This window comes from Nematolebias whitei, chromosome 12, assembly GCF_014905685.2.
Source record: "Nematolebias whitei isolate Nwh7 chromosome 12, NemWhi1, whole genome shotgun sequence".
In the NCBI taxonomy this organism is placed as follows: Eukaryota; Metazoa; Chordata; class Actinopteri; order Cyprinodontiformes; family Rivulidae; genus Nematolebias; species Nematolebias whitei.
In genome coordinates, this window is record NC_056509.1 from 40,214,244 (window position 1) to 40,227,200 (window position 12,957).

Here is a 12,957-nt window from a genome sequence, read left to right on the forward strand (position 1 = left end):
GGATCCATGAGAAATACACCGCAATATGAATGAAATATATCAGTTTTTTCTTAATTTTGTAGAAACATTCACTAGTCATTTAACAGCATTCATTTTTGGAAAATAGGTTTATTAACCACTATAAATGACAAGAAGAATGTACACTTTGCTAACAAAACACACACCTTTAAGCAAAACTGATATTTTACTGATTTGTATCAATTTTTTTCTCCTTATACCTAAACTAAAAAGTATTTAAACGAGAAAAAGCTAAGTTTCAAACTCTGAACATAGCTACAAACGCTTACATTACTTCCGGTAATTAAAACCTAAACGTAAGGTCTAATGTTGATTATTGCATGAAAGATGTTTGTCTTTCAAAATGTAGTCTATATTACAAAACAATTTAAAATATGGCCACGATTTTTCAAGTTTAAAATCAACAATAAACTTAAGTTTTTAGATGTTACAAAATAAATTAAAATGTTTTGTCACACAAATAAAAAATAACATTTTAATATTTACTATTAAGTTAAACAAAGCATATTGTATATTTGTATTTTTTTTGTATATTTTACTGTATGTTTTAGGAACTATGTTTACTGTTCGTTCATAAACATACAGATTTTCACTCAACATTTTAGTCACTGCTGTATATGGTTAATTTTTGTTTTTATTTATTTGCATTTTAATGTGACGGACTTGTGACCTGTCCAGGGTGCACCCCGCCCCTCACACAGTGATTGCTGGACATGGGCACCGGCGACCCCCGTGATCCAAAATGGAAGAAGCTGGTAAAAAGATAATGGATGGATGGATGGATGGATGGATGGATGGATCTTGTGTGCTTCTATTTGCCTATCACTTTGTTGCTTAGACCCTGGAATTTTCTCACTGAGTGACAATGAATACAATAATTACAAATAATAAATAAATAAATACAAATAATATTTTATTCTATTCTATTCTTATCTAGTCTAGTCTATTCTAGTCTATTCTATTCTGTTCTGTTCTGGTTCTGCACGTTTTTGTGGTGTTATGTCATATTTGTACCAGCAGGTGGGAGCATAACGTCAAGCGGCAGCATAACTACAAACAATAACAAGAAGAAGAAGAATAGCTACATGGATTAGCATAAGCTAACTAGCTGGTTTGATTACAGATGTAAATCAAGCCACTTGCTAGCATTGTGATTTGTAGGAAAACAAACGAAAAAGATTTCGCTATTTTTCGGTCAGTGGCATTTTAGACATTTTAAGAGTCTGTATGTTTCGTGTGAATTCCCTCCCGCCCGCCACAATGCTGAACGGGCTGGAGCTCATTGGATGAAACTCCTGAATCAGCAGCGAAAGGGCCTCGAATCCGCGGCGCTTGGGTGCACGGTTACCCGGGACCTGGGACACTAAGCCACGGGCTAGTTGGTGATACAAGCGCCTTATTTTGACCCTTCTCAAATATGTCGCAACCAGGGCCCCCTCCTCGATGGCGTAACTGTCCTAGGAGAGGTCAACCTGTGGCAGGTGAGTACAAACACCCCAGTTTTTTGTTGTTATTTTTTTTTTTTTTTTTTTTTTTTTTTTAACAAAAAAGGGTTAAACCAAAGTCAGTGTTGACTATCTGACTCAGTCAGATGATTCTTTCAGTGAAGGGATTCATCTCGTGGGCAGGCTTCTTCTCTCTTGAACTTGAACATTATCCGGTTTTATTTCTCAAACCTTTTAAAAGAAGGAGCAAAATTTATTTTTGGCTCGTTGTTTACATCTCAGGTAAACACAGGGTTACTCCTTTTCAAAAGGCAACTGTTATTAAATAAAGCAGAAACTGGTCTGATCTTGATTGCCGAAATCACATATTCACAAAAACTTATTATATTGACCAAGGATGTTTTATAAGTAATTTAGTTTGTTATTATTTTTTAACGATATGTCTTTAAATGTATGTGTTTTTAAATGGAGGTTGGCGTGTCACTGGATTTGTTGATGTTAAATTCAGCTGAGGTTCTCAATGAAACCCTTTGTTATTAATTCATAGTTGAGAAACAAAATATTACATTAAATGATGGCTAAGTATTCAAATGACAGAGAATAGTTATCACTTAAAAAATCAATTAATTATTAAATTCAAGCTTGTTTCCACTACTGCGATTTTATTAAGTTTTAATTGTGATCATTAATAATTATGATGTAAGAGGTCATAAGTAGATATTTATGATTTAATACATCCTAATTCTGGTTTAACATCTTGTGTTAATAGATGCTAAGTCAAAATAATGAGACATTACCTCATAATTAGTAACCTGACTAAGACTTAGTACCTTTCATTTACTGCATGGTAGCTCATAATTACAACCTACTTATGACTTAGTATATCATAATAATTATAAGCTACTAAGTTATAAATATGAGATGACAATATGTTTATGTCCAGGTCTAAGTCTATTGAGGTGTTATTTATTGCTGATGCCAGTTGAAATCAGGGCAACACCAATATTAAATTATTTAAAAACCCTTAGAATAAGTCATACACTTAAAAAAAAGTGTATGGAAAAACATTTTGGCAAAACAAAACTGGTTATTGCAGCTGCTGCACCAGCTCCCCTTTCACACTTGGAAAATGAAGATGGTGCGACAGCTGCATGGCTCACTGAGGATGATAAAATTGACCAAAATCGGCTGATTAATCGATCTTCTCGTATATTTATGACATGGTAGCTCATAATTACCGCTTGCTGTCTTAAAATTACAAATTTCTTACAAGATGCTAAGTCTTATGAGACTTATATTAAATTTATGACTTGTAAAACAGCAAGTATTAAATTATCTGATTGAAAGTTTGAAACCCTTTCTGGTTAAATGAATTAATTTAATTTAATATTAGCTCTGGAAAACATTTAGGCAGTTGTGCAGAGCACACAAGACAGCCAGCAGCCTCTAACAAATCTTGTTAAGCAGTGAAATAATGGAGGGAATAGCTAAGTATGACCTTGAATTTAACTTTGTTATATAGTGAGTAAGAGTAGAAACCATGTAAACAGATATTAAAAATCCAAACACCTGGCTGAGAGTGTTAATGAATACTTTGACAGGATAATGCTGTAAAGCCCTACAGGGATAGATGGTTGTCTGTAAATTCACAGTAAAAAAACACCAAACTTGACAGTTCCACAAAGTAAGTCATGATAAAGTTATTTGAGCCTCGGGATTTCCTTCCTGAAGCATCGTTGTATTGAATGCAAGCATTCTATAAATTTATCACGTTTTCTAAAGAGTCGGCTTTATTTAAGGTACAGAATTGAAATAAATGTTTATGAGATGGCTTTATTCTTCAATTTTCCCTACAAACATTTAAAATAAGATTTTAACACATGTGTTTTTTTCAGTTTCTAAACAATTCAGAGAGGTTAAGGAAAGCAGAGATTATCTTGACTATAAAAAACAATAAATGCACAACAATGGCAGCTTAATGGCTTATATATATATATATATAGATATATATACATGTATGTATTTTTTTCCTTCTTAGGTAAATTCCTGCCCATGAAAACAATGTTGGGTCCAAGATATGATGATCAGGTTGCTGAGGAGAACAGGTTTCACCCAAGCATGCTGTCCAACTATTTAAAAAGTCTTAAAGTAAGAAATTCAGCTAAAACGGAAATGATTAACTTCTATTGATAACCTTTATTTCATAATGTGTATATATATAAAACTTTTTTTTCCAGGTGAAAATGTGTTTGCTTGTAGATTTGACCAACACAACTCGCTTTTATGATCGCAACGACATTGAAAAGGAAGGAATCAAGCATGCAAAGCTTCCATGTAAAGGGTATGAGCAGATTTATTGTCACAAAGTAAACTAATTCTTCAGATTTTCTATGTTAGGGTTCTTTTAAGGGTAATGCTCTGATAACTGTCTTCCTGTATGTCTAAAGCCACGGGGAGTGCCCTTCAAAGGAGACGACTGCATCTTTCATTAATCTTTGTGAGAGTTTCATAGAGAAGAACCCCACAGAACTGATAGGTAAGTACTTCCTTATGTACTTGTTCTGATATTGCTTTTTATTTTGGTCATTTACTTTCAGCGTTTAGCTGTCACAAGTCTTCTCAAAAGATCTGTGCACTTCTTGTGGACACTCAGCTGGTGGTTTAGATTGTTTAATCTATTAAATTAGTTTAGAATACATAATAGTTGCTAGTAGAAAATACTAGATTAAAACATATTCTCCTGGAAAATATATCAACAGTTTAGTTTTTTTTTTAATCACCATTTTTTTGTCTTTCTTCGGTGGGAATCTTTGGAGTATGTTTATTAGTTTGGCTCAGAAAACAGACGAAGTATAAAAGCACCTGCTGTACATAAATTGAATTGTATAAAGCTCAAAAGTTCCCCATATCCAAAATGTGGTTATTAATTAAGGGAAATACCTCTGGTTGGGATGGTATCTAGCAGACATGTGGATGGTTTGGATGAAGCTATTATTTTTGACAATTCAGAGAGCTCAACAGGACAAAAACAGTCCAAACATAAATCAGGTTCTAGTGACATTTCTAAAGCTGCATCATTTGACGGGGAATCAGAGGCGATAGGAAGGATGATGTGAAGTTTCTCTAATTGAAATAAATTTATTTCTAAAGAATCTCTCGAAGTCAACACTGCTTATAGCTGTAGGGATACACGAGTCAACAGAGATGGGACTTTTCATTAGTTTAGCTAAAGTACTGAACAGAAACCTGGGGTTATTTTTATTCTCATCAAAGATGAATGATATACAGTTCTAGCTTTACAGAGGGCTTTCTTATACAGTGCATCTGTAAAGTTTTCACAGTGCTTCACTTTTTCCACATTTTGCCTTATTTCAAATTGTATTAAATTAACCTCTTTCCTGAAAATTCTACAAACAATACTCCATTATGACAATGTGATTTTTTTTTTTTTAGATTTTTGCATTTATTTAAAGAATATAAAACTAAGAATTTACTTTTATGTAAGTACTCACAGCCATGGCCATGAAGCTCAAAATTGAGCTCAGATGCATACTTTTATATACTCTCCATCTGTGAACGGCTTCCTGTGCCTGACTATTTACTGAGCGGCCACAAAACTAGCATACATGTATGTAATTGAATTTGCAGACTGCATCCACTGTTTGAAATTATTTTTGCTTTATTTATAATTTTTAGAGTTGTTGTTTTTTTTCCTTAATTGTGCAGTCAGTATCTCAACAATTAAAATGCAGAATCCTCAGTAGCTAATAGTAAAGAGAAAGCACATTTATTTTAACAAAAGTTTAATAACGAGTTTCAAATTCTGTGTATAAATATTAAACTAGTATTAACATTCAATCGATACTCATTTTGAATACTGGTAGTTTCAGAAAAAGCATCTTAGTTTTATTAAGTAAAATCAAAAAGGATTTGTGTTTATATTTTACACAGAAAGGTTGAAATTTACAGCTTAAAACATAAAAAATATAACAATTTTCTATAAGTACTTACACTCAAGGACAGTTATTTTTTTTATTAAATGGGAAAATAAAGTAAAAAAGACAACAAACATCAAACTGCAGTTAGTTTTCTAGTTCTTTTAGTGCATTCTCTTTGTTGCCCAGCAGAGAGCAGCTTTACTCCAGAGATTGATTAGTGGCATGATAATCTTCACCAGCATTAAAGTCATGATAGTGTATTTTATTTTGAAAAGGAAGAAACGGGTAAAGATGGATGGATGTTCAGTTTTTAAATCAACATGTTTTCTACATGTTCAGTTATAATAATGGAGTTATTATTTAGGCTGTTTGCTGAATCAACACTGTTCAAAAAGTTCAAGACAAAAACAACTTGACTTTATTTTGTAACTGAAGATGTTTCGCTTCTCATCCGAGGAGCGTTCTCAATTCAAAGAACAGAGCATGGGGTTTGAGTTATAAAGCTAAGATAAGCTAGATACATATGCAGATTGCCCTATCACTCCTCACAATAGGGGTTTGTTAGGGTATTTGTTAGTCTGACTCGCCATAACTTGTTCTGATGGTTACGCAGCATCTCCATGTGAAAGCTGGAGTTTTCTTCTCGTGGTTATGTTGGAAAAACAAGGGTGAAGTTTGCACTATGTTCAAATCAATATGACGTAATTAAAAAAGAAAGAATCATTAGACAAAAGTTGTTTCTCCAGGTGAACTCTGTGTAGGTCATTTAAGTGTGAAGGAATATCATTTGGGGCTGAAATAAATTGTATTTGGTTTATTTTTTACTGAAGATATGAGTGTGTGCGTGAGCATATGCAGTTCTGTGATACGTGCATGTTTGAAGTTGGACTGACTTGGATTTCCATTTATTGAGTTTTTACTTCAGTTGTTATCAGTACCGCTTGTTCAAATCATGTTTCTAATAGGTAAGTTGATAATAGTTGGATTACAAAGTGTATAATTTTCTTTATTGTCAGTGTAAGGTATTGCAAAATGAGATTTGCATTATATTTTCAGTTTAAAGGCTGCTTAGGCAATTAAAACCAAGGTTGCAGTTTCAGGCTTGCAGCAGCAGGGGGCACTCTTACACTCTGGATTTCCTTTTCAACTGCAGCCTGTCTTACAAATGGAACAGTCTGAGCTTTGGAGCAGAATGTCTGCATGTAATCTCAACAGTTTCCTGGCCATAGCCATCTGGTGATCCAGGTTTGTTATCTTTGCAGAACACACGTCCAAATTAAACAGCTGGGCCACTTAATGCAGTCGCCAATGTTGGTTCATTTTGTCTGTGTTAGCTTTGCTGGTCAATCTTTCCCACCCAGACAAGTGTTCGAGTCAAATGTTTTGATTGTGTGTGGTTTGAATTCTCCCTGTTCACCTGCTGAAGACCATGTGTTTGGGGAGAAAATAGGAAAACGGTGAAGGTTTTTGTTTGAGAATATGTTTTTGCATTACAGAATTATCTTTCTCGTCTTTTAAAAAAAAAATTGGATTTTCTTATTTTGTTTGTTTATTTGTTGCGCCCTTATTGTTAGCACTCCCTGAGAGTCTCTGGGTCTCTTGTGTGTTTCCAATGACTGGTTTCAGACACATTTTTGATGTGGGGATAAAGACAAGACCCCCCCTCTGAGGAGGTTCATGCCCCTATTTAATACATGGACTCATTTCAAAGAGCACCGATGCCATTGATTTGTGAGGAGACCCTGGATGAAAATGCTGAGTGACCATAACCAACGATTTCATCCATTGCTGTTCAAATAATAAAAACTTTATCCTATTTTACTAATTGTATTGATTATGTCAAGACTCTAAGCATAAATATGAAAAATGTTGCTTTGTGAGGCGCTTTTCTCTTAGTGGGATATTTTTTAACTTTTTTTTTTTGTCTCCTTTAGGTGTTCACTGCACGCATGGCTTCAATCGAACAGGCTTTCTGATATGTGCATACCTGGTGGAGAAGATGGACTGGAGGTGAGGGCTGACACTCTCTGATCACTCAAACATGTATGGGGGTACTTGCAGAAGCCTCGCAATTGTCTCGCTTGGTAACTCTGCCCATTCAACACAGTCTCTCCAGTGGATTTTAACTCCGGTTTCATTCTCCTGCTCATGTCAGGATTTTTTTTAAATTTTTTTACTTCGCTGCTCCAATATGTGTCATGCCACAAGAGTGTAATCTGTCAGCAGCAATCAACACAAAGCCTCACGGGTGGCTTGAGAGGTAAAGAGCGACCAGGTTTGTCACAGGGAAATAATTTTAACCAGCTGAGCAGAAAGGGCGGGATGCATCTTTGCTCAGAGGTTGGGCGGCCGACAAAGACAGCAGGTTCTCTGGAGACGTGGAGGCTGAATTAAACCCTCCCACCTCCCACAGTTTCCTGTGCAACGAATATTCTCAGACCATTTTCAGCTGTCATCCACTATTAATGTGGTGCAAGATAATTCAGCTATTAAACTGTCAGCGTCGGTCTATTTTTGTTATTGATTTTTGGTCTGTTGTTGGGCTTAGAATCACTTTAAATCTTTATGAAGTAAGGTGTTGTTAGGCTTGCATACAACAATGTTATGTTTTAAGATAAATTGCATCGCAAACACTATTTTCATAAATACGCAAAGAAAACATTTAGGGAGTGTCGTGGAAAAAAGGAGATTTCCAAACAGACCAAGGTGTAGTTCATCAGATTCATTTACAAAGCTTTGGAGAGCAGTCGAGCATTCACAGAACATGCAATTATAAGATTACACTGTTATCAGTTCTCTCATCCATGTGAAGCTGTGACCTGCTCTAACTTCCTGAACTGGACAAGTTAGTTTTATAGAATGACCTCCAGCCCAGGCCTCAGCTCCTCCCCTCCATGTCCGAGCCGGAATGGATCTGAGTCAAGGACTCTGCTTGAGACACGTCAGCATATCATAGCAACTCTGTCATAACAATATCGTATCAATCAGCCCTTGAGGATATCAAAACAGCCAGTTCTTTGTGTTCCTCACTGACTGGTCACAGTAGGAGTGATTACATGGGGCCGTTAATATCACATATCACAAACGAGCAAGACATTGCAGAACGTTCCCACAGGAGAGTTACTGATCATGATGAGTGCAAATAATACACATTACACTGACATTCCACCCCTTTGATCAATATTAATAATATTAATATTAAACAAAAATAATAAAAAAGGAATGTGTATAATCGCATGCTGAAAACAAACAACAAGAACCCACATATAAAGAAATCTCTGCAAAAATTATATATATATATATATATATATATATATATATATATATTTGTTTATGACGTAAAAATAGACTAGTCTGGGTGCATACATCTTTTTGATTATTCAGATTTATATAGGTGTCTTATATATAATCTTCATTAATCTGCACTTTCTGTCTTAGTGTGTACACACAGTTTTAGTCTTGGCATTAAATAGTTTTATGCGTCTAATTCCTGAAATTTGATCCCAGTGTGACATTTGCATTTGGAAGTTCTGCTCCCAGAACACGTGCTTTAAGGAGTTTTGTGCAGATTAAGTAAACCATCTCGAGGCTGCAAAACCAAAATTATATCCATTGAGAAATAGTGGGAACTATTTATGCTCCAGATGTTTTGTTGCACCGAACTGTGAAGAATCCCTGAAAGCTGTTAGCGAAAGGGCAGGAAATTGCGTTGACTGGTGACTGGATGAGCCATATGTCTGCCGTCGTCTAACAGTCCACCATGAAACGATCAGATGAACAAAACATAACCAGATGGTGAATCAAACTTCACTCATTCAGTTGAATAGATAACATCTTTTCAACTAAGAACAGCCTTCTGTTTTTTTTGTTTTTGTTTTAATGTCTTTGCAGTTCAAGTATTACTGGTGATATCACAGCATCCCGGCTACCAGTGCATGACCAACCCTCATGGACTGTTGTTGCACCAAAATATTAACAATGGCCTCAGGTATAGAAGGCTTAATGGTCCAAAGAATGCTTATGACATGAAACAGTTCTGCTATAGTCAAGATTTTGATTTATTCTCTTTAAAATCATTTTTGTGAAAAAGCAGTTTGGGTTAAACTCCAAATTTGTTTTCGTTCTGAACACGTTGGCTGAAAGGGATGGATTTTATTTTTGATCCTCTTTAATGGTTCTCTGATTCTGGCTTCATTTAGGAAAGCTTTCCTCATTGCGGGATCCCATAATTTATGAATTGGGTTTGAATGCCGGAGGCAGCGTAAAGAGAAGCTGATCTTTGCAGCAATACTTTCTGTTTAGTTAAAGCTGCCATGAAATGGGAGTAGGCCAGCCAATTGTTATTCTGAATAATAAACTGTCTGCTTAAAAATAGTCACGCAGCAAAGGCATGGTACAAGAACTGGACTGTTGCTCAGTGGTCCAATGTCCTCTTTTCACATTAAAGTAAAATTTTCACATCATTTATAAATCAAGGTCCCAGAGTCTGGAGGAAGAGTGGAGAGGACCAGAATCCACGTTGCTTGAAGTCCAGTGTGAAGTTTCCACTGTCAGTGATGGTTTAGGGTGTCATGTCATCTACTGGTGTTGGTCCACTGTGTTTTCTGAAGTCCACAGTAAGTGCAGCATCTCCCAGGACATTTGAGAGACTTCATGCTCCCTTCTGCTGACGAGCTTTAAGGCGATGCTGATTTTATTTTCCAGCAGGACTCAGCACCTGCCCACACTGACAAAGATACCAAAAGCTGGCTGTGGAACATTCTCATTGTCTGAGACACTGAGTTTTAGGTTTTCATTATTTCTAAGCCATAATCATCAAACCCAACTATGTTCAGTCAGGTCATCTGGATGGTTTCTTTTTGTGCGCTGAGACTTTTCACCTTCCATCCAGAAGGCTTCATCAATCTGAGGAAACGCCAAACAAAACTGCTTCTCCCCGAACAGCTTACTCCAAAGTGGGGGGAAAAAACCCAGTTATGTTGGTGCTAAGATGGCCTCTGGGGCGCGCCCTCTCTTCTGGTGCCCGCCCTCTCTCTCATCGACAGTCATGTCAAACTGGTTCAAAACACCAAAGTTCATGCTCAATAATCCAGGTATAAAATCCAACCATGTTCAGTCAAGTCATCTGGACGGCTTCTTTTATTTATTTATGTTTCGTGCTGAGACGTTTCATTGTTGGATATTATTGAGCATGGACTTTGGTGCATAATCATCAAAATTAAAAGAATAAAGGATTTTAATATTTCACTCTTAATATGAGTTTCACTTTTTGAAACGACTGAAAAAAAATTTTACTTTTTCACGATATTCTAATTTTTTTTAGATGCATCTGTATATAAACCAGTTTTGATAACAATTAATATGCTTCAGCGAAAACAGAAAACTTATCGATGTAGCTGAATTGTTTCTAGCGTTAATAATGAAGTTTTAGCCAAAACAACAATGCCTAGTCTGTGTTTTTCTTATCAGCGTCGAGGCAGCTGTGGCTGCTTTCGCCCATTCTCGGGCCCCTGGGATCTATAAGGGAGACTACCTCAAAGAGCTTTTCTGTCGCTATGGTGATGAGGAGGACACGCCCCCTGCCCCTGCACTGCCTGAGTGGTGCTTCGACGACGATGACGACGGGGAGATGGACGATGACGGTAACGCGGTTGGCCAGGAGTCTGGCCCCAGCTCCTCGGGGTCAGCACCGGGAAAAAGAAAGAAGGAGAAAGTAAAAGTGGTAAGAAGCACCATCTCAAGTAGGGGGATGAATAATCTACGCCCCTTTTCTGTTGCCAGCTTCTGTGTTGCAGCTGTAAGTTTATTAAGATAAATGCTGTGTGTTAGATTTCATCTAAAGTGTTCATCAGTTCATTTTAATGGAGTTAATAATAAGCTTTTTTTTTAAAACTGTTTACAACTATTTTTTTCACTATTTGGACTAAATCGAGCCACTGACTTAATAAGCACTTAGTGGAGGCAATGGAAATAAAAATGATCAGCTTATACTGCAGTTGCACCATTTGACCGAAATACAAGAGCAGCACGTGCATTTTTCACTTTTATTGCACTCGGAGCTTATTGAAAACCTGAATCAAAGCAAATCTAATAGTTGAGAATATCGTGCACCAGACACATCTAAAGGAGAACGCCGCCGCTGCAGCAGCTCTTCCAGACTAAAGCTCTCGACTGTCGTCAAGGAATGCTGTCTCTTGGCTAAGACGTCTGTCTCATCAGTTAAACCAGTCTGTGGTGGTTCGGTTGTTGGAGAAAGAAAAACGTCTGCTGAAATGCACCTCCTGAAGTATTTCTGCGAAAAGTAGAAACACTTGACTTTGATTTTTGATTTATATGTAGATTAATCAAGTGGGCTGTGAAACGCTTTCTGTCACGTTCCCCCCTCTGAGCCTTAAAGTTTAATCATCACGTCACGTAATATCTTAAACCTGATCAAAGCTCTGATTATGAATGCAGCTTGATACAATCAGCATACACTTCTGTTTTCAAGCGTCAGACTTTGAATTGTGGCTGTCACCTTTTTGCTTCTGTGTAAGCACTTTATGAGTTAGAGTTCATCCAGGATGGTAACTTGTTAATTACAGAGCAGCTCACTCTAAAGCCTCATCCTAGCTCAAGTAAAAGGGACATCTTTTATTAGTGAAGACTTGTTTTTGGGAAAAAAAACCTGTTGACTGAGGTAACAAACCAAGCTACTAGTGTTATTTTAAGACATACTGCACCTCCTTTGTAGTAAATAATACTGTTTTATGGGTTTACTCTAAAGCCCCTCTGCAGTGGTTCTTTAGGACCACACACATCCGATCTTGAGATGCTGTCCACAGTTTGTGTTGGGAAGTGGTTTTTGTCGTTCTGGCCGCTCAGAGATATTGGGTAATTTGCTGTGTACAAACGCATTTAAAAGGAAACTGCGATGGATCGCTGATGGTAATTTGCACAAGACAGTCACTTAAAGCCATTACCCATTATTAACAATATGAACTATAAAAAAAAAATTGCGATGATGTTCTAGTCAGCTTTTCTGCAGGTCCCTGTTAACAGACGCCTAAATGTTTTTATAAAGTTTATCAAGCAGTTGAACAACTATTACTAATATTAAACATTAAAAAATGGCAATTTATTTTTAGTTTCAGAGAATATTGATTAATTTAGTTTACTGATCAGATCAAACCCCCCATACTAAAAAGCAATGCTGATTGGTAATGGCAATGAATAATGTCAAATAAAAGTTTACATTTAGATATTGCTTATTTAGACAAATTGTTAAACTCACTTTATGCTCCTGTTTATTTTTCCTCCAAATTAATGAGTAAAAATGGGGAAAAAAAACTACCTACCTACATACATACATACATACATATATACATGCATACATGCATACATACATACATACATACATATATACATACATACATACATGCATACATACATACATACATACATACATACATACATGCATATATACATACCTACATACATACATACCTACATACCTGCATACATACATACATACATACATACATACATACATACATACATACATACATACATACATA

The 12,957-nt window shown here is 36.2% G+C and overlaps 1 protein-coding gene across 1 annotated transcript in view; it reads left to right on the top strand.

Moving 5' to 3' along the window:
- Positions 1 to 1,346: 1,346 nt before the first annotated feature.
- Positions 1,347 to 12,957, top strand: part of rngtt (RNA guanylyltransferase and 5'-phosphatase) — a 125,554-nt gene continuing 113,943 nt past the window's right edge. The window contains exons 1-6 of the mRNA XM_037685579.1: positions 1,347 to 1,499; positions 3,502 to 3,611; positions 3,701 to 3,804; positions 3,911 to 3,999; positions 7,336 to 7,411; positions 10,871 to 11,123. Coding sequence (XP_037541507.1) covers positions 1,436 to 1,499; positions 3,502 to 3,611; positions 3,701 to 3,804; positions 3,911 to 3,999; positions 7,336 to 7,411; positions 10,871 to 11,123 — 696 coding nt within the window. The 5' untranslated portion in view covers positions 1,347 to 1,435. The remainder of the gene's footprint in view (positions 1,500 to 3,501; positions 3,612 to 3,700; positions 3,805 to 3,910; positions 4,000 to 7,335; positions 7,412 to 10,870; positions 11,124 to 12,957) is intronic.